The 25,558-nt window shown below is 47.2% G+C and overlaps 1 protein-coding gene across 1 annotated transcript in view; it reads right to left on the reverse strand.

The window, feature by feature from the left end:
• The window catches only part of HTRA1 (HtrA serine peptidase 1), a 43,694-nt gene extending 25,178 nt beyond the window's left edge, over positions 1-18,516 (reverse strand). The window contains exons 1-5 of the mRNA XM_010859579.1: positions 18,328-18,516; positions 18,102-18,162; positions 17,308-17,421; positions 3,166-3,313; positions 2,529-2,733 (exon numbers count right to left, since the gene is read on the reverse strand). Coding sequence (XP_010857881.1) covers positions 2,529-2,733; positions 3,166-3,313; positions 17,308-17,421; positions 18,102-18,162; positions 18,328-18,516 — 717 coding nt within the window. The remainder of the gene's footprint in view (positions 1-2,528; positions 2,734-3,165; positions 3,314-17,307; positions 17,422-18,101; positions 18,163-18,327) is intronic.
• Between the last annotated feature and the right edge of the window lie 7,042 nt (positions 18,517-25,558).

Below are 25,558 nucleotides of genomic sequence, written 5' to 3' on the forward strand. Positions count from 1 at the left end.
AAAAGCAGTTTAGTCAGTGGAAACCAGTCTCCTGTGTGGGTGTCTGCAATTTAATATCCTTTCATTTCCGATTCCATTTTGCAAAGCCACATTAGTTCGACTTTAAATTTTCAAGCTCCTTTTTCTGGGGCTAGAAACTCATCTCAAATAGCCTGCTGCTGGCAGGAAGGCTAGCCTCCCGGGAACAGCAAGAGCCAGGTTAGAAACACCCTGCAAAGCTGGTCCATCAAGATAATCCACATCCTGCCAGGACCTGCCAGGGATGACAGGAGAACCCGCTCTCCACCTCGGCTCAGAAGCTGAAAAGAATATCCCCCGGCCACAGCAGCTGCATGGGATGTGCCCATGTGTGCCAAACATGAAATTACTCAGCGGGAGCAGCTCATGCAGGGTCCAGACCAGCGCCCTGCCCGCACAGAGCCCGCACGGCTGGCTGCCTCCCCAGGGCTCGGGGGAGCTGAGTCCTGCGTGTGGCCACAGGATGTGCTATTCTGGCCAGCCTCCTTCCGGTGAGACTACCACATCCTGGACACCTTGCAAGCTGTATGATCCTACACCAGGGTGTGCCAGCCTCCCCGTGGGTTATTTAAAGCTGAGCCATCTCATCACACCAAAAGGTCAGGCTTCATCCCTCCCTCATGGTCATGGCTTGGGCACTCGGGGAGCCTGGCAGGCTTGCGTGTGTGTGCCCAGTCGCTTCAGTCGTGGCCAACTCTTTGGGACCCTATGGACCGCAGCCGGCCAGGCTGCTCTGTTCATGGGACTCTCCAGACATGAATACTGGAGTGGGTTGCCATGCCCTCCTCTAAGGGGATCTTCCCGACCCAGGGATCCGAACCACGTCTCCTGCGGGAAGACCCCTGGCCAGCTTAGGAGGCTATAATTTCACCACAGTATTAGCTATGTGGTCTCAGGGAGGTGACTTAAGCTCTCTGAATCCCTATTCCTTCCTATGTAAAATGGCAATGATAAAAGCCGTTGACAGAACAGGTCAAAGTTATAAACGAAGGCAGAGCCTAGTCCAGTTTTGGAGCTCATCAAGTAGAAGTTAGTACGACTATACTATGACCCATAAACACATTTTGAAAGATGAGTTGTTACAGAAATCCCATGGTAACCTAACAGAAATAGTATGCAATCGAGACCTCTCTAAAGGTCAGTTACCTACACTGGGCACCGGGCCTGTTTCTGCTCTGATCAACAGCACAAACGAAAACAGCCCATGCTATTTCACCATGGTCTGACTTCACAGCCCAGATCAGGTAAAAGACACTGAGAGCTGGAAAAGAAGACCACTCTCCGCCTCTCAGTTTATGACCTCTTCCTGGTCCAGAAGCAAGATTCCAATCTATCCCGATTCCTCCTTCCAGATGAAGTCTAAAAAATGACAAAGTGTGGAGAAACCAGAAAACACAATCTCGCTAGGTACCTGCCACTTCGCAAACCAAACCTCTGTTATCGACGTACCAACAAGTGGGAACTGTTGATGGTCTAATAAAAACTGGACTTGATTTCAGCCAGGACTTTGGGCTTCCCAGGTGGCTCTAACAGTAAAGAACCCACCAGCCAAATGTAGGAGACGTAAGAGACACGGGTTCAATCCCTGGGTCGGGAAGATCCCCCGGGGGAGGACATGGCCCCCCACTCCAGTATTCTTGCTGGTGAATCCCATGGGCAGAGGAGCCTGGCAGGCTATGGTCCATAGGGTCGCATAAAGTTGGACACAACTGAAGCAACTTAGCACACACACATGAAGATTTTGCTAAACAAATCAACAGAACAAAAATGACTACAAGGAGAATATTTCAACAGAAAGCAAGCCATTTCCCAAACTGAGCTCTTTACATCTCAATTAAAAAAAAAAAAAATTCTGCGCTCAGATAGTTGTAGTTCAGAGCCACACTCTTGCAGGAGGGTCCTATGCACATCGGCATATGAAAAGCTTTGAGAAGCGTTATGAGGACAAAATCCGTTAGCTTTGTTTTAATTCAAGGTTTCCAAAACTTCTTTTGAGTGTGAAGTACTGTTTTAAAACACATGTAGTAACTTTGCAAAAGCCCAGTTTGGGAGACTTGGTTTGTTTTCAGAGTAGTTGTTTCCATGCTAATGATGGTTAACTTCAAAACCCAGTAAATTCTCTATACATGGTGAGTGCACGAAGGAACACAAATCTGTAGCAACAGTTGCCTGAGGGGTAGGAATGGAACGGAAACTCAGTTTTCACTGCTTACCTATTCATTTCTTTATAAGCCTACTGCTTTGATAAAAATTGAGAACACTATTATTAAAACTCTGATCTTATGGCCTGCTTATTCAAGAAGCTTCCATGAGATCCCACCCTTTCCCCACCCCAGGCCACACTCAGCATCTCCCAAATGCTCTCCTTTGATCCAGACCTAACTGGTTCCATCCCACTTGAGAAACTCATGAAATCAGGGAGTTCTGGTGTCTTTTGACCTCTCCGGATTTAGCCAAGCGTCAGCCAAGGCACCTGAGAACTTGGTCCTGCAGGTGGGGAACACACCTACCTGGTGGTCGATTTTGATAAGGGCAATGTCCGCCTTCTCGTCCACGTCTTTGATTTTGGCCTCATAGGTGGCACCGTTCTTAAGCTCGACTTTGACCCGATGCTTGTTGGTCACCACGTGGGCGTTTGTCACAATCAGTCCATCTTCGGACACGATGAACCCAGACCCACTGGCCACTGGCACTTCCCTCTTAGAAAAAGGAAGCCTAGAACCAAAACGAGTACCCGGTTAAAGCTGAAACATTTAAAATCGACCCTCTGACACATTGATGCATCAGTTCTATAACAGCAACACACACCTATTACTAGCAATTGTTACTCTGCCCAACGGCTTTATTAAACTTTAAAAAATAGAATGTTAGACTGACTTTTATTCGCATCCCAAAATTCCACTTAGAAAATATTCTTAGGGAATCTCTTCAGAACCAGAGGCTCTTAAAACATCTTAGAAGGGTCAAGAATGTAGCTTTCAATGGGCAAACAGGAAAACATCCCAAGGGAGAAGAGCTTATCTTCTTGTAGGACTGTATTCAGTGACACTCTAAAGTGTCTCAGAAAGAGCTCTGATGTTTTGCTTGTGGCAGCAGTTTTGGTGGGAGCTTCGGAGACTGGGGGAAAAAAAGGAAGGCGCTCTTTACTTGCGAAACAGTTCGATGTGAACCACGGCAGGAGCTATCTTCTCCACGACATCGGCAATAAAGTTGTATTTATGGCGCAGACTGTTGGGATCTTCCTGACCTAAGAAGAGAAACAAAGGCAAGACACTTAAAGATCCTGTGCTCTGTGCTGTGGGTCAGAAAAACCAAAAAAGGAGGGTGAAGACAAGACCCCAGACCTGGGCTCAGAGACAAAGATCTTTCCCGCACTTGAAGAAATGCCCACTCAGATGCACGTGCGTGTGTGCCAAGTCACTTGAGTCGTGTCTGACTCCTGGCGATCCCATGGACTGTAGCCCACCAGTCTCCTTTGGCCATGGGATTCTCCAGGCAAGAATACAGGAGTGGGTTGCCATGCCCTCCTTCAGGGGATCTTGCCAGCCTGGGGATCGAACCCATATCTCCTACGGCTCCTGCATTGCAGGTGGATTCATTACCACTGAGCCACCAAGGAAGCCCCAGATGAGACAGCAACACCCACCAAAGATGACCTGTTTGCTTGGCTTCCTTGGTCTCAACTGTTTCATCATGAAAATGTTGACCCAGAGGCATCAGCAGATACCTGGGCCTCCTTTATTATTCCAAACAGCGGGTGGCCCAAGGGTCACCTTGACATGGCACCGTCCACCAGTGTCCCTTCCCCGACTCCCCCAGAACCACACAGCAGCCCTCCTCAGCATACCACCGCTGTCGAGGGGAGGGGTTGAAGCTGTTTCTGATGAGATGCCCATCAGATGTTAGAGATTTAAGAGGCTACTATGAATAAGCACTAAGGCAAAGGCACAGATAGGGTCTTCCCCTCTGTCTGTCCCCAAAGCAATTTTCCATTAATCATTAATTAATCATTCACTCCTCCCACCCCGGGACATCCCAGGCCAAAAGATGCCTTGATTCTATTGGGGGGAAAAAAAGGGAAAAATCCAGTGACCAAAATTCTTTATGTAAACATATCCACTATAATTAGGGAATCCCCATACCATGGGCATTTGCAAAGCCAGCTATCACAGATCACACATAGGGTTTCGAGGAAGGCAAGAAGTTAGTTGCCACCAACCCAATGCACACACCCATAGCACCTGACTCAGAAATGAGCTACTGGAGACTTGGGATACTGAGCCCCCATTCTGCGGGTACCCAAGTGGCAGAGGCGGTCTGAGCCTCTTACTTTGACCCCAAACCTGTGCTACCTGGTGGTACCCCTAGTCTCTCTGCTTGGATGGCAGAGGGATTCCAGGTCAGTCTGCAGCCAAGAATCCTACACCCTGCCTTCCCCTTCTCTCTGCCTCAGCTGTGAATCTAGCTCAGGGCTGCACCCAGTGCTCTGCCAGCCACACTGCCACCCGGCCTGGGGGGAAGGGACTCACAGGGAGATTCCAGAAACCTATAAAGAAATTTGACACAGAAATCTAAAAAATTTTTAATGGGGCTGGTTGTGTCTTTTCTTATTACATCTTGGTAGTAATTCATTTTTAGTGTATGCTATGAATGTATTGCGGAGAAGGCAATGGCACCCCACTCCAGTACTCTTGCCTGGAAAATCCCATGGATGGAGGAGCCTGGTGGGCTGTAGTCCATGGGGTCGCTAAGAGTCGGACACGACTGAAGCGACTTAGCAGCATGAATGTATTGATCCATGATGGGTAGGAAATAACAAGGAAAGGAACCCTGATCCTTCACCACAGATGGTCTGAGAGGCCCTGGTCTGCCTCTCTCCCCATTCACACAGTGGGGTTCGCAAGAAGCCTGAAGTTTCAAAGGAAACCATTGGCCTGCAAAACTGCCGCTAACGAACAAAGGGTCTGTGCGGCCCACCCCCAACGCACACACATGCACACACACACTAAAGCCCACACCTACACTTAAACATTTATGAATACATGCTCACACACACATATACACACACTCACTCTCATACTCATGAGCATGCACACACACACACTCACATGTACACACACATACACACATATAAAGACATCCACACACTCATGCACACACATATATACAGACTCCATCTGACTCTTATAGAAACACAGCTTCATATACACACACACTCTTACATTCGCACATAGACCCAGTTACGTTCACATATACCCACATACATGCACTCCTACACTACATACACACACAACGCCTCCATGCCTGGGGTACGGCCATTGCTCCAGGCTGTGAAACCTGTGACATTCTCAAGTCCTCTATGGCTCTTGGAACTGCATATCCACAGGCATCCCCAGTGGCTGTGTGACCCCACCAGGGACCTCAGTTCTCAGTTCTATACCCCTGGGCACAGGGACATCTTGGGGACCAGCCTGCCTCTCCCAACTTTCCCTCCTGGAAGTGAGAGACCATCGAAAACCAAAGGGCCCCTCTCTGTCCCAGCTCCTGGAATCTGCACTGCTTTATTTCAGGGCTGGAATCCACTCCCTTTCTGCACAGCTTGATTTTTCTAAGGTATAGGAAAGGTCTGCAAATACTAGGCAAGATTAACTAACTCAGCAAATTTACAGTAGCATCATTTTTGTTATTTTGGTTTTCAGGACCCTTTCATATGATACTACCAGAAAACCTTCCCTCATGATCCCCTCGGAGAAGGCAATGGCACCCCATTCCAGTACTTTTGCCTGGAAAATCCTATGGATGGAGGAGCCTGGTAGGCTGCAGTCCATTCAGTCACTAAGAGTCAGACATGACTGAGCGACTTCACTTTCACTTTTCACTTTCATGCATTGGAGAAGGAAATGGCAACCCACTCCAGTGTTCTTGTCTGGAGAATCCCAGGGATGGGGGAACCTGGTGGGCTGCCGTCTATGGGGTCGCACAGAGTCGGACACGACTGAAGCAACTTAGCAGCAGCAGCAGCATGATCCCCTTCCTGTGGAAGAGGAAAATTGGATATTGTTCCCATGTGCTTTAGAACTGTGGTGCTAGAGAAGACTCTTGACAGTCCCTTGGACTACAAGGAGATCAAACCAGTCCATCCTAAAGGAAATCAACCCTGATTATACATTGGAAGGGCTGACGCTGAAGCTCCAATACTTTGGCCACCTGATGTGAAAAGCTGACTTGTTAGAAAAGATCTGGATGCTGGGAAAAATAGCACGCAGGAGGAGAAGGGGTTGACAGAGGATGAGATGGTTGGATGCCATCACCGACTCAACGGACACGAGTTTGAGCAAGGTCCAGGAGATGGTGAAGGACAGGGAAGCCTGGCAAGCTGCAGTCGATGGGGGTCACAAAGAGTCAGACACAACTGACCAGCTGAACAACAACAACCTTTAGAGAAACTGAGGCTCACAGATAATAAATGACTTCTACATAGACACTAAATTTCCTTCATAGAGTGTATGAATCACAAAAAAAAAAAAAAAAAACTGAGCAAAAATACAACATTTCCAGCCCCAAACATATCTGCTGTCCTCCCAGGATTCCAGGTAGTTGTGGTGATTTAACTGGTGTGTCTCTCCAAGTTCTCCAATAGGAGAAATAAATAAGGGGATAGAAACATTTCTCCCCGACTCAGAACCTGGCGAACATCACCCAGAGACAGCTGTAAACAAGTACCTCTGGACTTCCTTGGACCTGCTCCCTGGGAAAAGCCAAGAGAAGGCTTAACTCCAACAAGACCAGCAACCCCAGGGAAGTGTGGGGATTCTGAGAACCTCACAAGGACAGTTACTAGAGCCCTGCCACTAAAAATCATCCCCTCGCTTCCTCTTTCTACTTCCCACAAAGGCCTGGGAGAATCTGCCCACATCAGGGATGAAAATGAGCATGGGTTTTTCCAGCTAAAATGAGAAGCAGTTGCTTTCTCACACACACTAGAGAAAGGGGCTCCAGGGTCTATCCACCTGGGACAGCAACATGGGAGAGCAGTGTCCAGAGCCAGCTTGGACACTAGAAGGCCCAAGTTCCAGCCACAGCCTACTGGGTGGTCTCCATTTCCCCGTCTGTAAAATGGGGCCAATTACCTCTAGAATGAGCTGTGAAGTCTATTCCCACTCCAACATTCTATGATCTAATCCCTGTCTCTCCCTTTCATTCCAACATGCTACAGCAAGAGAAAGAGATTGTGGAATCTGAGATTGGGCACAGTTCAGTTCAGTTCAGTCGCTCAGTCGTGTCCGACTCATTGCGACCCCATGAATTGCAGCACGCCAGTCCTCCCTGTCCATCACCAACTCCCAGAGTTTACCCAAACTCATGCCCATCGAGTTGGGGATGCCATCCAGCCATCTCATCCTCTGTCGTCCCCTTCTCCTCCTGCCCCAGTCCCTCCCAGCATCAGGGTCTTTTCCAATGAGTCAACTCTTCACGTGAGCTGGCCAAAGTACTGGAGTTTCAGCTTCAGCATCACAAGACTTGCCTAATTCTGCAGATGAGTAAACAGAACAGAGGGGCTGTGGGAACACAGACCACACTGAGAAGCCCAAGGGACAAGCCTTAATTGTGCAGCTTAGATGAAAAAGCAATGAGTTACCTCTATTATCATTGGTAGATCCGTGTCATTGGGAGAAATAAATAGAGCAGAAACAACTGAACCAAAGCAGGATCAACCAGTAGTCCAAAGATAGGCAAAACGTCAAACCAAAGAAGTGTTTGCCTTCTCCAAACACAATTTTCAAATGAGGAATAAAAGGATCACTAACAGCAGCTAGACTGAGTGTTAGAGTCCGGTTCCATTTAGAAGTTGTTCATCAAACTAGAGGAAGCTGCTGCTGCTGCCTCATGGTCTTTAGAAACCCTGATTGGCCCCATCTGCTGTGATTTCAACTGTGAGTCAACCATCTTCCTCCCAGAGGGGTCAGCTTGGGTGAAGAATTCCAGAGATGGACCTGTCTCTGTCATGACCCACTCTCTGAGTGATGGAGATAGAGAGCTGGGGCATCCAAGCCACTCAGCATGGGGAGGATGGGTCACAGCACCGGCTCTGGTCTCAGAAGGATCAGATGAGACACCTGGTCCTAGCTGTGTGACCTTAGGTGGAAGATTCCTCCAAGTCTTATCTGGTGGTCTAGTTGCTAAGTTGTGTCTTCACTCTGACTCTTGTGACCTCATGGACTGTATAGCCCACCAGAGACCTCTGTCCATGGGATTTTTCAGGCAAGAATACTGGAGTGGGGTGCCATTTCCTTCTCCAGGGGATCTTTCTGACCTGAACCCTGGTCTCCTGCATTGCAGGAGGATTCTTTACCAACTGAGCTACCAGCAAAGCTCATCTACTTCCGTGTGTGTGTGTGTGTGATTTTTTATTTTAATGATTTTTTTTTATATAGACCACTTTTCAAAAGTCTTTACTGAATTTATAATATTGCTTCTATTTTATGTTTTGGGGGTTTTTTTGGCCCCAAAGCATGTGAGATCTTAGCTCCCCAATCAGGGACTGACTGGCACCCCATGCATTGGGAAGTAAAGTCTTAACCACTTGACCACAAGGAAGTCTCCTACTTCCACGTGTTTTTGTCACTGACTTTATGAGCTACTGTGTATGATAAAGTGCTTGGCCAAGTTATGGCACAGCTTAAAAATAAAAAAAAAAAGAACTGGCAGAGGTGCTCAGTAGGCAGCTCCAGACAGGGTTGAGCACCAATTACCTCTGTAGCACAGCAGAAAAGTAAAGGGAGAGGTGAATATGTCCAGAGAACCCCTCTCCCAACCTCGGCAAATTTGTGTATGTCTTGGAGACTCCTCCTAACAGGAGGAGTGCAGAGGCAGAGAGCAAAGGGAAACGGTGTGGTAAGCCAGTTTTTCTGGCTTTGATGTGCACCTCCATTCCCCAGCTTGCAAGAGCACCCCATAGCCACTGCAGAGCTAGATGAGAGCTGGGTCAGCAGAAGAGCCTCGCCTGAACCGAAGCCCAGTTGCACTCTCAGATTCCCATGGAGCAACCAAGCTGCCCCAGAAGACAAATATAACTCCCTCTGCTAAGTGAGGGCCTTGTTTAATTAGGCCAGAACTGACATGGCAGAAGGTAATGAACTTGGGAAATCTCAAGCAGAGTCAAGGCCTGGAACCTCTAGCTGCTCCCTTATCACAGAAAGCTAGAATTGGCTGGCATTCAGTAATGGCCAGCCATTTATAGAAAGCTGGCAACTCAGAGCATGAAAATAAGGTATTGTCTACACTCCTGATTAACGTAAAAAAGATAAAAGACAAAAAATGGCCAACGTAGGGAGTCAAAAAGGGAGCATCACTACAGATTCTACAGACATTAAAAGTATGATAAGGAAATATCATGAACAAAATCATGCACATAAATTCTACAGCTCAGATAAAATGGACAGATTTTTTTTAAGCCATAATCTATTAACACTCACTCAAGAAGATACTGATAACCCAAACAATACTATATCTAGTAAAAAAAAATTGTATCTGTAGTTAAAAACCTTTCCACAAAGAAAATGTCAGGCCCATAGGACTTCATTGGTGCATTCTACCAAACATTTAAGGAAAAAACAATACTAACATTTCACAAACTCTCTCCAAAAACAGAAGAAGGAAACTACTGTCCAACTTATTTTATGAACTCAACATTACTCTAATATAAAAGCCAAAGATATTATAAGAAAATTATAGGCCAATATCCGGTATGAACATAGACTTGTATTAGTTGCTCAGTCATGTCCTAATTTTGCAACCCCATGGACCGTAGCCCATCAGGTTCCTCTGTCCATGGGATTCTCCAAGCAAGAATACTGGAGTGGGTTGCCATTCCCTTCTCCAGAGTATCTTCCCAACATAGGGATCAAACCCAGGTCTCCTGCATTATGAGTATTCTTTACCATCTGAGCCGCAAGGGAAGCCCGAACATAGACTAAATGTCCTTAAATTTTTTAACAAGTAGAATTTATCAATATAATAAAAAGGATACCATATCATGATTAAGTGAGGTTTATCCAAGGAAAGGATAAATACAGTTGGTGTAACATCTGAAAATCAAGCAAAGTAATTCACTATTCAGTTCAGTTCGGTCGCTCAGTTATGCCCAACTTTTTACAATTCCACATATTAACATATTAAAAAAGAAAATCTGAACAATCATCTCAATAGGTACAAAAAAAAAAGACTCTACAAAATTGAACATCCATTCATGATTTAAAAAAATAAAACCAACCTCAGCAAACTAGAAATAAAAGAGACTTTCCTCAATTTGACAAAAGAGATCAAAACAAAAATCCCTAAAACTAACGTCATACTTAATGGTGAAAAAATAAATGCTATACAAGAGACACAGGTTCTATCTCTGGGTCTAGAAGATCCCCTGGAGAAGGAAATGGCAACCTGCTCCAATGTTCTTGCCTGGAAAATTCCATGGACAAAGGAGCCTGGCGGGTTACCGTCCATAGAGTTGCAAAGAATGGGACAGGACTGAGTGACTGAGCATAGCACACACAGCTAAAAATGAGAACAAGGCAAGGACATCTATTCTTACCACTTCTATTCAATATTTTATTAAAGTCTTAGAATAATTAATTATAAAAAGAAATGTAAAGGCATAGAGATTGGAAAGGAGAACATAGGGCTGTCTTTATTTGCAGGTGACATTAAGGGTCTACAAAAAAAAAGAATCTATAAATATACGACTTAGAATAAGTGAGTTTATTAACATCACAGGGTAACACGTCAATATGTACAATCAATTGTATTTCTATGCATTATCAGTAAACAACTGGAAACTGAAATTTTTAAAAATATCAATTATAACACCACCAAAAATATTAAATATTTGGGTGCTGTGCTTAGTCACTCAGTCATGTCCAACTCTTTGAAACCTCCATGGACTGTAGCCCACCAGGCTCCTCCATCCATGGAGTTTTGCAGGCAAGAATACTGGAGCGGGTTGCCATTTCCTTCTCTGGGGGATGACTCTGACTCAGGATTGAACTCATGTCTCTTGCATCTCCTGCATTGGCAGGCAGGTTCTTTACCAGTAGCACCACCTGGGAAGCCCATTAAATACTTAGGAAAATGTTTAATAAAACATGTGCAAGACCTGTACACCGAAAGCTGCAAAGCACTGCTGAAATAAAGAAAATGTAAATACATGGACAGAGACATCATATTGTGTCAGAGGACTCCCTCTTATTAAACTATCGATTTTCCCAAAATTGATCTATGGCCCAGGTTTGATCCCTGGTCAGGGAACTAGATCCCACATACCTCAACAAAGAGTAATGATCCCCTGTGCCACAACTGAGACCTGGCACAGCCAAATAAATATTTTTGTAAAAAAAAAAAATTAGAATAGCAGACACTTCCATTATAAAGTGTTTACTGAGAAAAGGCCAGGCAGTAAGTTAAGTATTTGACATACGTTATCACACTGAAGAAAACTGGCTGCAGTGAAAATGAAAATCGCAGTGAGGGGTCTATGAATCAAAGGACAGACTTCTACCTGTGCCTCTCTCCAAAGATTTGGCACACAGCTGCACAGGTGCTTTAAATACATTAAAACATGTGCTTCTTTCATCTTTAAGGCAAAACACTCAGGTAAAGATAAGGTGTGAAGTAGGAAGCAATCTTTCCAATCCTAATGCATTCATTCTCAAACTCAGCCCAGAGACACCCCAGAGAGTCATAGCAAACTCCCAGGATATTTCAAGTTTCCTGGGAAAACACTGTTGGACACCTTCAGCACAAGCTCTCAGCAGTTCACAATCTCAAAATCAGATTGCGTTACCTTTTTTCAGCGATTCTGTATGTTTGTGAATCTGGACGTCGGGTGGTGGTGGTCTCTGTGATTAAAAGCAAATACCATGCAAAAATCAATGTCGAATTGGAAATGCGTGGAACTGTCCAATCTGAATCTAAGATTTGAGAGGCTGTGTGGCTCCCAGTGAGTGCACATAGATCATTTGTATTAATTTTGTAAGTAATTGTGGATAGTGACTAATAAAATTAAAATGTCATTTTTCTTTCTTGTTTATTTGGCTGTGCCGGGTCTTGGATGGGTACCTGGGATCTTCGAGATCTTTGCTGCAGCCTGCGGCATCTTTAGTTGCGGCATGCAAACTCTTAGTTATGGCATCTGGGACCTAGTTCCCCTGAGCAGGGATCAAACCCAAGCTCTCTGCACTGGGAGGGCAGAGTCTTAGCCGCTGGACCACCAGGGAAATCCCTCTTTCTTTTCCTTTTTTTGTCAAATGACTACTATGTTGCTGCTGCTGCTGCTGCTAAGTCGCTTCAGTTGTGTCCGACTCTGTGCAACCCCATAGACGGCAGCCCACCAGGCTCCCCCATCCCTGGGATTCTCCAGGCAAGAACACTGGAGTGGGTGACTACTATGTTACAAGGACACAAAAACTTATTAAGTTGTTGAGACCTAATTATCTGATAAATGGAACTGTCAGCTCCTTCTTTTGGCCCAGTGTCGTTGTTCAGTCGCTCTGTCATGTCTGACTCTTTGTGACCTGGTGGATTGCAGCACACCAGGCTTCCCTGTCCTTCACCATCTCCTGGAGCTTGCTCAAACTCATGTCCATTGAGTCAGTGATGCCATCCAACCATCTCATTCTCTGTCTCCCCTTCTCCTCCTGCCTTTAATCTTTCCCAGCATCAGGGTCTTTTCCAATGAGTTGGTTCTTTGCATCACGTGGCCAAAGTACTGGAGCTTCAGCTTCAGCATCAGTCCTTCTAATGAATATTCAGGGTTGATTTCCTTTAGGATTGACTGGTTGGATCTCCTTGCTGTCCAAGGGGCTCTCAAGAGTGTTCTCCAGCACCACAGTTCTAAAGCATCAATTCTTCAGCACTCAGCTTTCTTTATAGTCCAACTCTCACATCCACACATGACTACTGGAAAAACCATAGCTTTGACTAGGTGGACCTTTGTCGGCAAAGTAATGTCTCTGCTTTTTAATACGCTGGCATAGCTTTTCTTTCAAGGAGCAAGCGTCCTTTAATTTCGTGGCTGCAGTCACCATCTACAGTGATTTTGGAGCAATTACTAAGACACCCAGTGTCCACAAACCATGAAACTATGGGAACCTCAGCCTGGTCTCCTGGGCTCTCTCCAGTGGATAATGCTGCAGTCCAGCACAGCTACAATAATCAAAGTAGAAGATTTATAGGGAAGGTAGACAAGGTTTTGGCCTAGAGCCTGCATTTGCCCCATGAGGGCCCTAGCAAAGCATTCAGTTGTCAAAAGCTTCTGGAAAATCTGCAGAAGTGAAATATTTAAACTGCAGTTGGTTAAAACCTTGTCTCCTTCCCTCTGTCATCTCCCATCCTGTCAGACTGCTGTGGACATTCAGGGATATGGCTACAGGGAAAGTAAATCTAGGAGGTCATTTTTCTTTGGGTTTAATTAATAAATACAGTTAGGTGCTTTGAAGTCACTTCTGTGTCTAGTTATCTACCCTAGGACAGAAATGGTTTGCAGGGGGACTTCCCTGGCAGTCCAGTGGTTAAGACTCTGTGCTTCCAATGCAGGGGGTTCGGGTTTGATCCCTGGCCAGGAAACTAGGGATCCCACATGCCAGGAGGCAAAAAAATAAAATAAAAATAAATAACAATTTTTAAAAATTTCAAAAAGAGACGGTTTCCTGGGAGAGACAGGAAGACCAAGCTGGACTCCAACCCCAGAACATTCCTGAATGAGAAGCACAAGAAGCGCTAAACCCCCCACGTCTCCGAGCCACAGGCTGGGTCATCACTTCCCAGCTCTCCGCCCTGCACTCAGCCTCCCAGGGGCACCTCCACGCCTCCCAGAGTTTCCTCTGCACTTCTGAAGCTTTTAAGAATCCCACTTGCACATTCTAATTCAGGCAGGTCAGTTTTCAATGTCTCCCCTCAGTAATTACCACTTGGGGTGCATGAAATTACTGCAGGGCGCCCATGGCCAACCCCATCTCATCCACAACTCCCTCCATCACGTGGCTATGAGTCCCCAACTCTACCTCCCAAGATTCCTTAATGCACACTCTCCACCTGTGCAAACCTCTCACCAAGCCTCCAAAAACACCACACTCCACCCCACGTCCTGCATTCACACACACATTTTCCTTCCTGGCCAGCATACAGATTCTCCTCCCCTACAGCAAGTCAAATCCCACCCAGCTTTCAATCTTGGCAATAAATAGCAGCAATAAGAATACAACTACACATTTACGGAGCATCTTCTATGCATGTGTCAAGCGCAAATCTAGGCCCTGAATACCCGTTCTCTCGAATTATCCCTGCAAGCCTGCAGGAAGCTGTTACCCCCAATCTATAGAGATGGGGAGACGCAGGATCACAGAAGTCAAGCACGATGCTCAGAGTTTCAGAGCTGGCGAGCAGCAGAGGCGGGAGGCCGACCCCATCTGTCTGGCTGCCTAGCAGGAGCTCTTTGCTCTGCCTCTGCGGTCTTTCACCCAGCCTCCAGCCCCCCGAGGCCCCTGCGGTTGTGGGAACCAGCTTCTCACTTCCAGGCCTGAGAACTCAGAGCCAGGATTTAGGATTAACAAGCCAACCTTTGCTTCCAGCAAGAACAATCGTGCTTTCCAAATTCTCCACAGGGTTGATAAGTAGGGCTAATTTGGAAAACAGAACGCAGTGTATTCTAGGGAAAAGAAATAAATCCCCCTTTATTCAACAGGAACAGCATGTTCTCAAAATTCAAATCAGTTGCAGGAGCAGATTGGTCAAATCACTGGCATTTTAATGCCCTGTCCCACATTCAGAACCAGCTAGATAATTTGCAGAGCCCAGGGCAAAAGGAAAATGCAGGGACCCCCTTGTTTCAAAATTATCAAGAACTCCAGGATGGTGAGCAGAGCATTAAGTCAGGAGTGGGGGTCCTTCTGAATAGATTACACACCCATGAAGCAGACCCTGCCTATATTCCAACCTCATCTGATTTAAAATCCAAAGTGCTTGTGAAGAGCTGAGAAGCATCAGTAGCTCCCTGATCTGGAGGCAGCGACAACACGGGGATCTCACTGTAAAGACGAAGAGGTGAATTCTGTCCACGACCAGTGGGCTTGGAAGAGAATCCTGAGCCTGGGCAATGTCTCAGTTTCAGCCCAGGGAAGCAATGAGCAGAGGGAACTGTGCCTGGGGACCTTTTCATGTCACTCGAGATAACGACTTTGGGTGGTTTTAAAGCTGCTTCGTTTGTGGTCCTTTATCACCAGCAACAGAAAACTAAGAAGGGCAGGAGTGATGGTCTCTAAGACATTCTAACCCTGTGAAAGCTCCAGACAACTAGGGAAATCTACCAAAACTTGAATTAAAGACTACAAGAACAACACTGCTTTGCTATGATGCCACAGCTCAGGACCTGCTGGAGATGATGCCGTCGTCTGGCTGAGCCTAGGCAGACTCAGCCTGTCTAGGAGCCGAGGAAGCACCCTGTGTGCTGGAAGGCAGGTGTCTATCTCCCATGATCCAAGGTGCCTGGCCCAGTTCACTCTCCACGAGGCAAACCGCACAACTTCAGGCAAGCCCCTCGAGCCGAAGATTCCTCCACTGTAAAATATGGAGGCTCAACTGGGGGCTTCCAAGGTCCCTCCTGGCTCCACAGAGAAAGGGAAGAATTCATTTGTGATTTTTCACCTAATTTCTTCAACTTTAAATGCCACCAAATATTGTCATGATGGTTCGTGCACACTCAGCTGTGTCTGATTCTTTGTGACCTTATTGACGTAGCCCACCAGACTCCTCTGTCCATGGGATTTTTCAGGAAAGAATACTGAAGTGGGTTGCCATTTCCTTTTCCAAGGGATCTTCCAGACCCAGGGACTGAACACGCGTCTCCTGCGTCTCCAGCATAGTCATGGACTTCCCTGATGGCTCAGTGGGTAAGGAATCTGGCTACAAGGCTAGGAGATACAGGAGACATGGGTTCAATCCCTGGGTCAGGAAGATCCTCTAGAGGAAGCAATAACAACCTCCTCCAGTGTTCTTGTCTGAAAAATGCCATGGACAGAGGAGCCTGGTGGGCTATAGTCCATGGGATGACAAAGAGTCAGACACGACTGATTACAAGCACACACAAAGACAGTCACACTTTAAAGACTACTAATTATAGCACAGCCCGGTCCTGACAACTGATAGCACATAGGGGAAAGGAAGACCAGATCACCTTACACGTCTCCTGAGAAACCTGTATTTGGGTCAAGAAGCAACAGTTACAACTGGACATGGAACAACTGACAAAATTGGGAAAGGAGTACGACAAGGCTATATATTGTCACCTTGCTTATTTAACTTCTATGTACAGTAAATCTTGTGAAATGCCAGGTTGGATGAATCACAAGCTGGAATCAAGATTGCCAGCAGAAACATCAACAACCTCGGATATGTAGATGATACCGCTCTAATGGCAGAAAGTGAAGAGGAACTAAAGAGCCTCTTGATGAGGGTGAAAGAAAAGAGTGAAAAAGTTGGCTTAAAACTCAAAATTCAGAAAACTAAGATCATGGCATCCGGTCCCATCACTTCATGGCAAACAGAAGGGGAAAAACTGGAATCAGTGACAGATTTTATTTTCTTGGGTTCCAAAATCACTGTAGATGGTGACTGTGGCCATGAAATTAAAAGACACTCGCTCCTTGGAAGGCAAGTTTCAACAAAACCTAGACAGCATATTAAAAAGCAGAGATATCACCTTGCCCACAAAGGTCCACATAGTCAAAGCTATGGTTTTTCTAGTAGTCATGTATGGATGTGAGAGTTAGACTATAGAGAAGACTAAGTGAAGAAGAAATGATACTTTTGGACCGTGGTGCTAAGAGAAGACTCTTGAGAGTCCCTTGGACTGCAAGGAAATCAAACCAGTCAATCCTAGAGGAAATCAACACTGAATATTCATTGGAAGGACTGATGCTGGATCTGAAGCTCCAATTCTTTGGCCACCTGAGGCAAAGAACCAACTCATTGGAAAAGACCCTGGTGCTGCTGGGAAAGACTGAAGGCAGGAGGAGAAGGGGACAACAGAGGATGAGATGGTTGGATGGCGTCACCGACTCCATGGACATGAGTCTGAGCAGAGATAGTGAAGGACAGGGAAGCCTGGCATGCTGCAGTCCCTGGAGTCACAAAGTGAGACACGACTCAGTGAGTTAACACCAACAAAGGGGAAAGGACAAAATAGGGAGAAAGGAACTCAGACAAAATGATGGCTGGATTCGTCCAGGGTCTACTCGCCAAGGGGCTGTGGCAGACCAATCAGGGCAGCCACCGTCCTGCACGGCTGGCTCTCCTGCACTCGACGCAGTCCCCGGAGCACTTTGGGTCCAGCCCTCTCTTCCTTGAGAGTACCTGGGCATAAGTAATCAAAGTTCTTATTAAGGCAAGGGTACAAATGCATTGTACAGAGGTTGGAAAACCTTTCCATTTTCATTGGAAGGACCAGGAGGAGTAATTACCCCTGAGATGCCAGCTTGGACCCACCACTGCTGTCTGCCCGGAAGCCTTGGGAAATTTCTCTTGGCCACCAGCAGGCACAGCCAGCCAGTCTCCCATAGGCTCAGAAACGGTAAATAAAGGAGCAAGCACAGCAGGCTTGCAGTGGGTGTCAGGGAAAGTTTAAATAGCCTTAGAAACAGCTCAGTTGAATAAGGGGTCTGGGATGCACTCCTCACCTGTCAGCCACCCTCCCACAGTCAAAGTACCCCAAGAGGGTGTGCCCCATAGGAGGCCAGTCTCTGGAGCCCCCATCTTCCAAGAACCAGCCTAGATTCAGGCCTAGAAACCAGTGACCCCTCGGAATGTATTGCCAGCAGGTGTATGCCCAAGGCTGTCCCCTTATTCATCTATAGAGGGTCCCAGGGTCACATGTGAACATTTCTTTGTCCCTAGTAGGGCAAGATTAAAAGTAACTACAAAGAGGTTACTTGCTTGGTAAATAAATCCAGGCCCAAGTGAGAGAGGGCCCCTCATCCCCAGGAGGAAATTATCACTCGCACACCATCCACATGGGCCCAGCGGCCCAGTCTCACCCGTCCGGTTCCACTCACTAGTCAGAACCTTTACCACGAAGCCAAGTGGATCCTGGCAAGGCTGGGTAGGGGTGGGGGACAGGGATGTCGGGCATCATACTGCCCTGAGCCAAAGGCCCCCCAGCTCCTGACGGAGCCAGAACAGACCCGAGAGAGGGAGAGGGCTGCAGGCCAAGGCAAGCCGCCGGCACCGTGAAGAGACAGAAGCTGAAAGACTGAGCTTTACCGTGAGCGGCGAGCCCTGCCACGCCGCCCCCCACATCAGGACTTTGGATGGCGGGCCTCCACACCTCTGGCGGAGTGTGGGCACCCAGGGCCCCAGCTGGACCAGGTATGTAGGCGCGTGGAGCTGCACCAGGAGGCAGGCGGTTAAGTAACCTGACACCGCACAGCTGGGAGAGCGGCTGGTCCGCATCCCGGGGAGGCACAAGGATGCTTTTCTCACTGAGCAAAGCTCTCTTTGTGAGGGTGCACGATGGATTGAGCGTTACCTCGAGGGGCACAGGAGGAGAAGGACTGGCAGCTGAGGGGGAGAAGGAACAGCAGGCAGGCGGCAGGTAAAGGAGCCAGGGCGCCAGAGGAGCTCAGGACGCCTCCTCCTCTTCCACTGACCTTGGACTACCTTCCCCCTGAGGGTCAGGAGAGACACTGACTTAAACAGGTTCCTAATGGATAATGACCTGGGATGTGAAAAGGGGATTGTTGTTTAGTTGCTGAGTCATAACTGACTCTTTGCAACCCCATGAACTGTAGCCCACCAGACTCCTCCATCCATGGGATGTCCCAGGCAAGAATACTGGAGTGGGTTGCCATTTCCTTCTCCAGGGGATCCTCCTGGACCAGGGGTTGAACCTGTGTCTCCTGCATTGGCAGGTAGATTCTTTACCGCTGAGCTACCTGGGAAGTCCGCAAAGAGGATGGGGCCTCCTTTTTGGCAGAGCACTTGCCTGGAGGAGAAGAAAAAAGCATCACCTAGCGAAGGTGGCAAAGATGCCTTGCCAGACTCATTTTCTCCATGTTTTCAGTTTGAGCGACTGCATTCTGTCTGCCCCGCTCCATTAGATTCCAAGGACATGTGTCAGCCATGGCTCCAATGCGGAGTCTGGCCCCGTGCTGGTCTGGAGCGTGGAGGCAGCAGAGACAGAAGCGAGACCTTGCACATTCCAGGAAATCAGACCCCCATTCTAATCAGTGCTGTGACTGCAAATTCCAGGGCAGAGGGGCCCGTGCAGCTAGGTTTCTCTGAGCCCTGCAGGGAAAATGCACAGGAGGGAGACAGAAGCATCATTTGACTGAGGCCGAGGTGGCCGACTGAGGTCTAAAATCCACCCGGAAATCCTGTACATCATCAGGGCCACTGTCTGCAAACGTCAGGAAGCACGCAACAGAAAAAAGACACAGCTTTGGAACCCAGGGTCCCAGGGCCAAAGGCCCTCAGCCCCATTCTTGTGGCAAAAATCTGAATATTCACAGGTAGCAACTGTTTTTTGTGTTTGTTTTTTTTAATTCACAATTGGATGGAGGACCACTACACTCTCTCTTTTGCAGAGAAATAAAAAAGCAAAATGGAGGAGAGTTACGTGTGACCCATTTTTCGGCTCCTACTGAATAAAGGAGGAAGACCGGGCGGAGCCGGGGAGCCTGGCCTCGATTTCCAGTCCGCACTGGCACTTTCAAGGTCTGGCAGCTCCTGGCTTTCCGGCACAGTCTCCCAGACGGCTCAGAGTGGGAAAAGCTTGCCTGACGCCAGACCTCAGACTGCAAACTCGTCCCCCACCTCCATGTGCCCTGAGAGAGTGCCTGTTTGTAGGGGCTGGGCCAAGGCTGCCACCGATGATGCTGGAAAAGACTCGGGCAGGTGAAGTAAAGGAGGAGAGAGACAACCCAAACAAGTCTAAGACAGCCTCCCCCAAGGAGGAGGAACGGCTTTCAGGGGGCGCCCGGCCAGCTGGCCAGTCAGCTATAAGCAAGGCCCAGTTCTCTGCAGTTTCAACTTTACTGGTAAAAGGTAAAAGGCCTTTTCCAGAACAAAGCGTCTATGTTTAAAGGTGCCTGTCATTGATAATCGCTTTTCAGTCTCACTGGCGAAAAAGAAAAAAGTCCTCGCTTGCATACCCATACTGAATGCTTGGGTTTGTTGGGTATTGTTGCCTTTCATAGTTTTTTTTTTTTTTTTTTCCTGACCTGTTTGACGTATTAGGGGAAAAAAAAAAAAAGAGTTTCCAATCCATTCCACCACACGATTTCTTTTTTCAGAAGTCTCCTGAACACCCAGCATGATGTGTCTATTATTATCTTTGGGGAAATGGCTGACTGCTCAGCTCACAAAAACACTATTAACTTTCCTCCTGATAAGCATCTGGCTCTGGTCTTGACCTTCCCAGATTTCTCAGCCCGGTTCTTTTCCTGCTCCAGCTCCTCCTGCTTGTTGTGTCTGAAGTGGCCAAGGCAGTTCAGGCTTCCGAGAAGCCTCCAGCCTCAAGCAGCAGGCTTGGAGGTGACCAGTCTGTCGATGAAGGGCCTGGGACACGCTCCTGAGCTGTCAGCAGCCATCCTCCTGCAGGTCCTGGTGGAGAGGGGTGGGCCCGGTGCTTGGGGTTAGAAGATGGGAAAGTGTGAGGAAAAGGATGTGATGGTGAACCAAGACCCTCCATCCGGGTAGGGACCATCCAGAGAGGTACCCCTTCTGCCCATTTGCTGATAGGCAGTATCCTCGAGCTTCCCAGGTGACTCCGTGGTAAAGAATCCACCTGCCAAGCAGGAGATGCAAGTTCAATCCCTGGATCAGGAAGATCCCCTGGAGGAGGGCATGGTAACCCACTCCAGTACTCTTGCCTGGGAAATCCCACAGACAGAGGAGCCTGGCAGGCAACAAAGGGGATCTCAAAGAGTTGGACATGACTTAGCGGCTAAACAGTAAACCGTCCTCCGGTTAAGAGGAGGGGAACTTGTAAAACTGAGACAAAACTCAGAAGAAATCTTTGGCTCAAGTGAGAAGTAAAAAGTGGGTCTTAAGACCCAAGACGAGCCACTTCCCTTCTCTGGGCCTCAGTTACCTCATCAGTAAGATGAGGGGGATGACTAAACCATTTCCAACATCCTTTCCAGCTCCTGAAAAAATTATACGACCTAATATATATGAAAAGTGTATTTCCTGATCTTTCCCTTTCAGTACGTAATTCCCATCCTTATAGAGTATTCTTATTTTCCATCTTGGCTTCCTGCAGCCTGTGTTCCAGCTTCTTCTGGGCCGCCTCGGCTGTCTAGACTTTCAAAGTGACGTTTGGGGCTGGGATTAGGGAAACCCTAATCAGGAAGAGGGGATAAAATAAAAGTCTGGCCTTCCTATATTCACACAACAGAATATTATTTGGTCATAAAACAAGGTGAAGCACGGACACCCACAAGATGGATGAACCCTGAAAATATTACAGTCAGTGAGAAAAGGTAGTTACAAAGGACCACAGATGTATGATTCCATTTATATGAAATGTCCAGAACACGGTAATCCATAGAGACAGAAAGCAGATTCATGGATCCGAGGGCAGAATTCTGGGAAGTATGGAGTGACGGCTAATGGGTACTGGGTTGCTTTTCGGAGTGATGAAAGTATTCTAGGATTACACAGTGATGACAGTTGGCACTAGTCGGTAAATACACTGATCTGTCTGCTTTAAAGGGGTGAATTTTATGGTAGGCGAATAATATCTCAGTAGAACTGCATAAAAAAAGGGGGAAAGTCAGTTTCTTTTTACTTCTTTATTGTGGCTACTGGAAAATTGTATTTTACATATGCAGCTTCTGTTGTATTTTGGTCTATGTGTAACCAAACATTCCAGTAAACATATTGTTCATTTTTCCAAACAAGCACAAACAGTCTGGCCTCCTTCTGCATCCTGAACTGAGTCGGCATCCGGGAGACTGAGAGCAGAGAGCCCTGGGCTGGGCGTCCAGGCACTCAGCCTCTGTCACAGCCTGGTTTGTGACCTTGGGCTTTCACAGCCCCCTGCTGGTCCCGGCCCCACAGGCAAAACACAAACATTGGGCCACACAGTCCCCATTAGGTCAGACAGCCCTGGAGGCTCAGACAGTAAAGTGTCTGCCTGCGACATTCGAGACCAGGGTTCGATCCCTGGGTCAGGAAGATCCCCTGGAAAAGGGAATGGCAACCCACTCCAGTCCTCTTGCCTGGAAGATTCCATGTATGGAGGAGCCTGGTGGGCTACAGGCCATGGGGTCGCTAAGAGTCGGACAACTTCACTTTCTTTTCTTTCACGTTCAGCAGGTAAAATCAAATTTTAAAAGTTCTCATTTTTAATACCCCAAACGTTATTTATCTCCTAAAAGCAGTCGACCTGAGAATAAAAGTCACGTACAGACATACCAGGTAATTTATTGATGGAGTAGAGTGGTTTAGTACCATTGTATTCCATTTATCCTGATGGATTTCTTTGGGGACAGTTTCTTCCTGGTTGCCGCAGCTTTCAGTAACTTAGGAGATGGTTAATTCTATAGCCAATGGCAACAAATATGGGTACAATCCCCTGGAAAATAATTTGGCAACGTACACCATGGGCCATAAAAACTGTCACCCTTTAATCCAGTCACTGTGCTTTTTAGTATCTATCCCTAAAGAATAACCAGATACAGAAAGCCATAAACACAAAAAATGTTTGGTTTGGGGAAAACACAGCCCAAATGAACATAAAAAGGACTAGCTAAGCAAACGGTGATAACACTCGGGACAGAAACAATGAAGCTGCTGGAATAACGGTGGAATCCTAGATCTTTTTTATTCTTTTTTATTTATTTTTTTGATGTGATTAAAGTATAATTTTCAAAAACTGGTATAGTGTAATATGCCATCAAAGCATTTCCCATGATGTCTAGGCAGCATGGTGAAGATAAATTAAAAAGAGCCTTTATACTGAGAGAGGAAAATCTTGGTATATTTGCCCCAAAGAAAATCAAACCACAGTGAAAAGATATTGAAGCATCTCAGCCCTGACTTATCTGGCATGTCCACTATGATATTTATACTGACTTTTTTCTTTTTAGCAGGAGGACTGTAATTATGGTTCAAGGGCATTAATAGGTGCTTAGAACTCTTGAGAGGAGAAGTCAGTCATTATATGGATAGCCTTTTGATCATCTTCCAATCCAAGCAGATTATTTTTGGTGGGGGTGGAGGAAGCTTTCTTTAGCATCATTTTGTACTCTTGCCTGGAAAATCCCATGGATGGAGGGGCCTGGTGGGCTGCAGTCCATGGGATCGCTAGGAGTAGGACACGACTGAGCGACTTCACTTTATTTTTTCACTTTCATGCATTGGAGAAGGAAATGGCAACCCACTCCAGTGTTCTTGCCTGGAGAATCCCAGGGACGGGGGAGCCTGGTGAGCTGCCATCTCTGGGGTCACACAGAGTCGGACACGACTGAAGCGACTTAGCAGCAGCAGCAGCAGTAATGAGAGACTAAATGAAAGTGCCCACTGTCTCCTTGCCTCATGGAAATGGTGTGTGTGGACCCCAGCCTCTCCCAAACAGCCCCCTGCTTTAGCAGGAAGGGACAGCTGAGGAGCGAAGGGCTCCAGTGTGGAACCCACACCAGCCCACCAACCCTCCTGCCCCAGTGAGCTAAGCAGCTTGTGAGAGTCATGTTCCCTTTGAGTGCCTCTCTCTTAGGTGAAGGGTTGGGCTATGGGACCTTCGAGAACCTTCCACACTCAGATTTCGAGCTCTGGGATTCTGTCCACAAGCCAACTGGTGGTTCTGACCAGTCAACAGCGTCTCTGCAGGAAAGGAGGGGTCTTTGTCCACAGGATCCCAGAAAACATGAAGGTGGAGAGTTGATGTGGTTAGAGAGGGGTCGTGGAAGGTGTGTGCACACAGTTGTACTCGTCAGAGGATGGAGGAGACAGCCCTAGGAGACAGCAGTTCTGAGCTCCAGAATAGACCCCGGAGACATTAACACCTATCTTTCATGAACCAATAGACCAAGTAGGCAGCAAATGAGTAAGGATGCAGTTGACCCAAATGGCATTATCAATCCACTAGACCTAAATGATGTTTACAAAACACTCCATCCAACAACACCAGAAAATTCTGCCGTTCACACGGACCATTCACCAAGAGACACCAGGTTCTGGACCAAAGAATACATCCTAACCAATTTAAAAGAACAGAAATCACACAGAGTATGTTCTTAGACCACAGAGGAACTGAACCAGAAATCAATAACAGAAGGCGAGCTGGAAAATCCCCAAGGGTTTGGAGATTAAATAACATGCTTCTAAGTAATGCTTGAGTCAAAGATGTCTCAAGAATAGTTGGGAAATGAGGCAGACTTGGGTTCAAATTCTGGCTCCACCTCCCTCTCCTGAGTAGCCCTTGAGAGTTATTACTCACTTCTCGGAGCCTCATCTACTCCTCAGTTGGACAGTGAGATAACAGTGCTCTCTCCCTGGGTGGCGATGAGGGACGCAGGAGGTGGGCCCATGATACCAAGAGCACAGCATCCAGCTCCCAGGAAGTACCCGGCAGTGGGCGCTCTCCTGGTCATGGTTCCGTCCAGTGCTGCTGCCCAGCACCTGGCTGTCCAGGAGAACACCAACCCTTCTCCCCTCTCCCCCAGGCTAGCTCAGTCTCTGCCAGAGAGAAGCACTTGTGACTGCCGAGTGCTGAGCCTTTGCTCCTCTGTATCCAGTTGGCAGCCATTGGCCTGGGCAACCCCAGCTGGCAAAACCCTCTGTGTCCATCCATCCCCACCAAGTGGTGACGACCACTTGGAATACTGGCAACAAAGAGAGGGCTCTCCTAGTCACGGGGTGTAAGATGACTCAACTGTTGGATGACCAAGTCAAATCTCGCCTGAGACTGTGTGCAAGGGAACTCTACTGCAGATCTTGCCAGACTTGGAGGGAAAAAAATTCATCAGGCACACAGGCCTACCGTCTTCTTCTCGAGATCAGATTGCACAACTAATGAGAAAGATGTTTCCTGAGGTTTGAAAATATTGCACAAGGCTCTGACTCATTAAGACAGAGCTTATTTAAATTTGAAAACTATCGAAAATTCCAGCCACAACAATGTGCCCTCTGAAACCACCATGTGCCCAAGGAGATATAATTACCTCCTGATGAGGGCCCAGCTGCTGTCACATGACGCTGGGTAGGACTGCTTTTATGGCAAGTGCTGACATGACAATTTGTCCAGGGGATCTAAAATAATAGGCCACCCATGGACTCTCAATTTTGCGACAAATCTTTCCTCGTAAGGAATTCCTGAAGCATGGAAAACAAATGGAGCATCAATCAAGAGGGTCTCAGGGTTTCTATGTACTGCTCTGTCCTGGGCATCACAAACCCGAGGAAGGGTGAACCAGATGACATTTGGAAAATCCCAGGTGTTCCAGACAAGCAGCTCTTCAGTCCAGAGAAATCACAAGCTTCCTAGATG

This window comes from Bison bison, unplaced genomic scaffold, assembly GCF_000754665.1.
Source record: "Bison bison bison isolate TAMUID 2011002044 unplaced genomic scaffold, Bison_UMD1.0 scf7180017864456, whole genome shotgun sequence".
Taxonomy (NCBI): domain Eukaryota; kingdom Metazoa; phylum Chordata; class Mammalia; order Artiodactyla; family Bovidae; genus Bison; species Bison bison.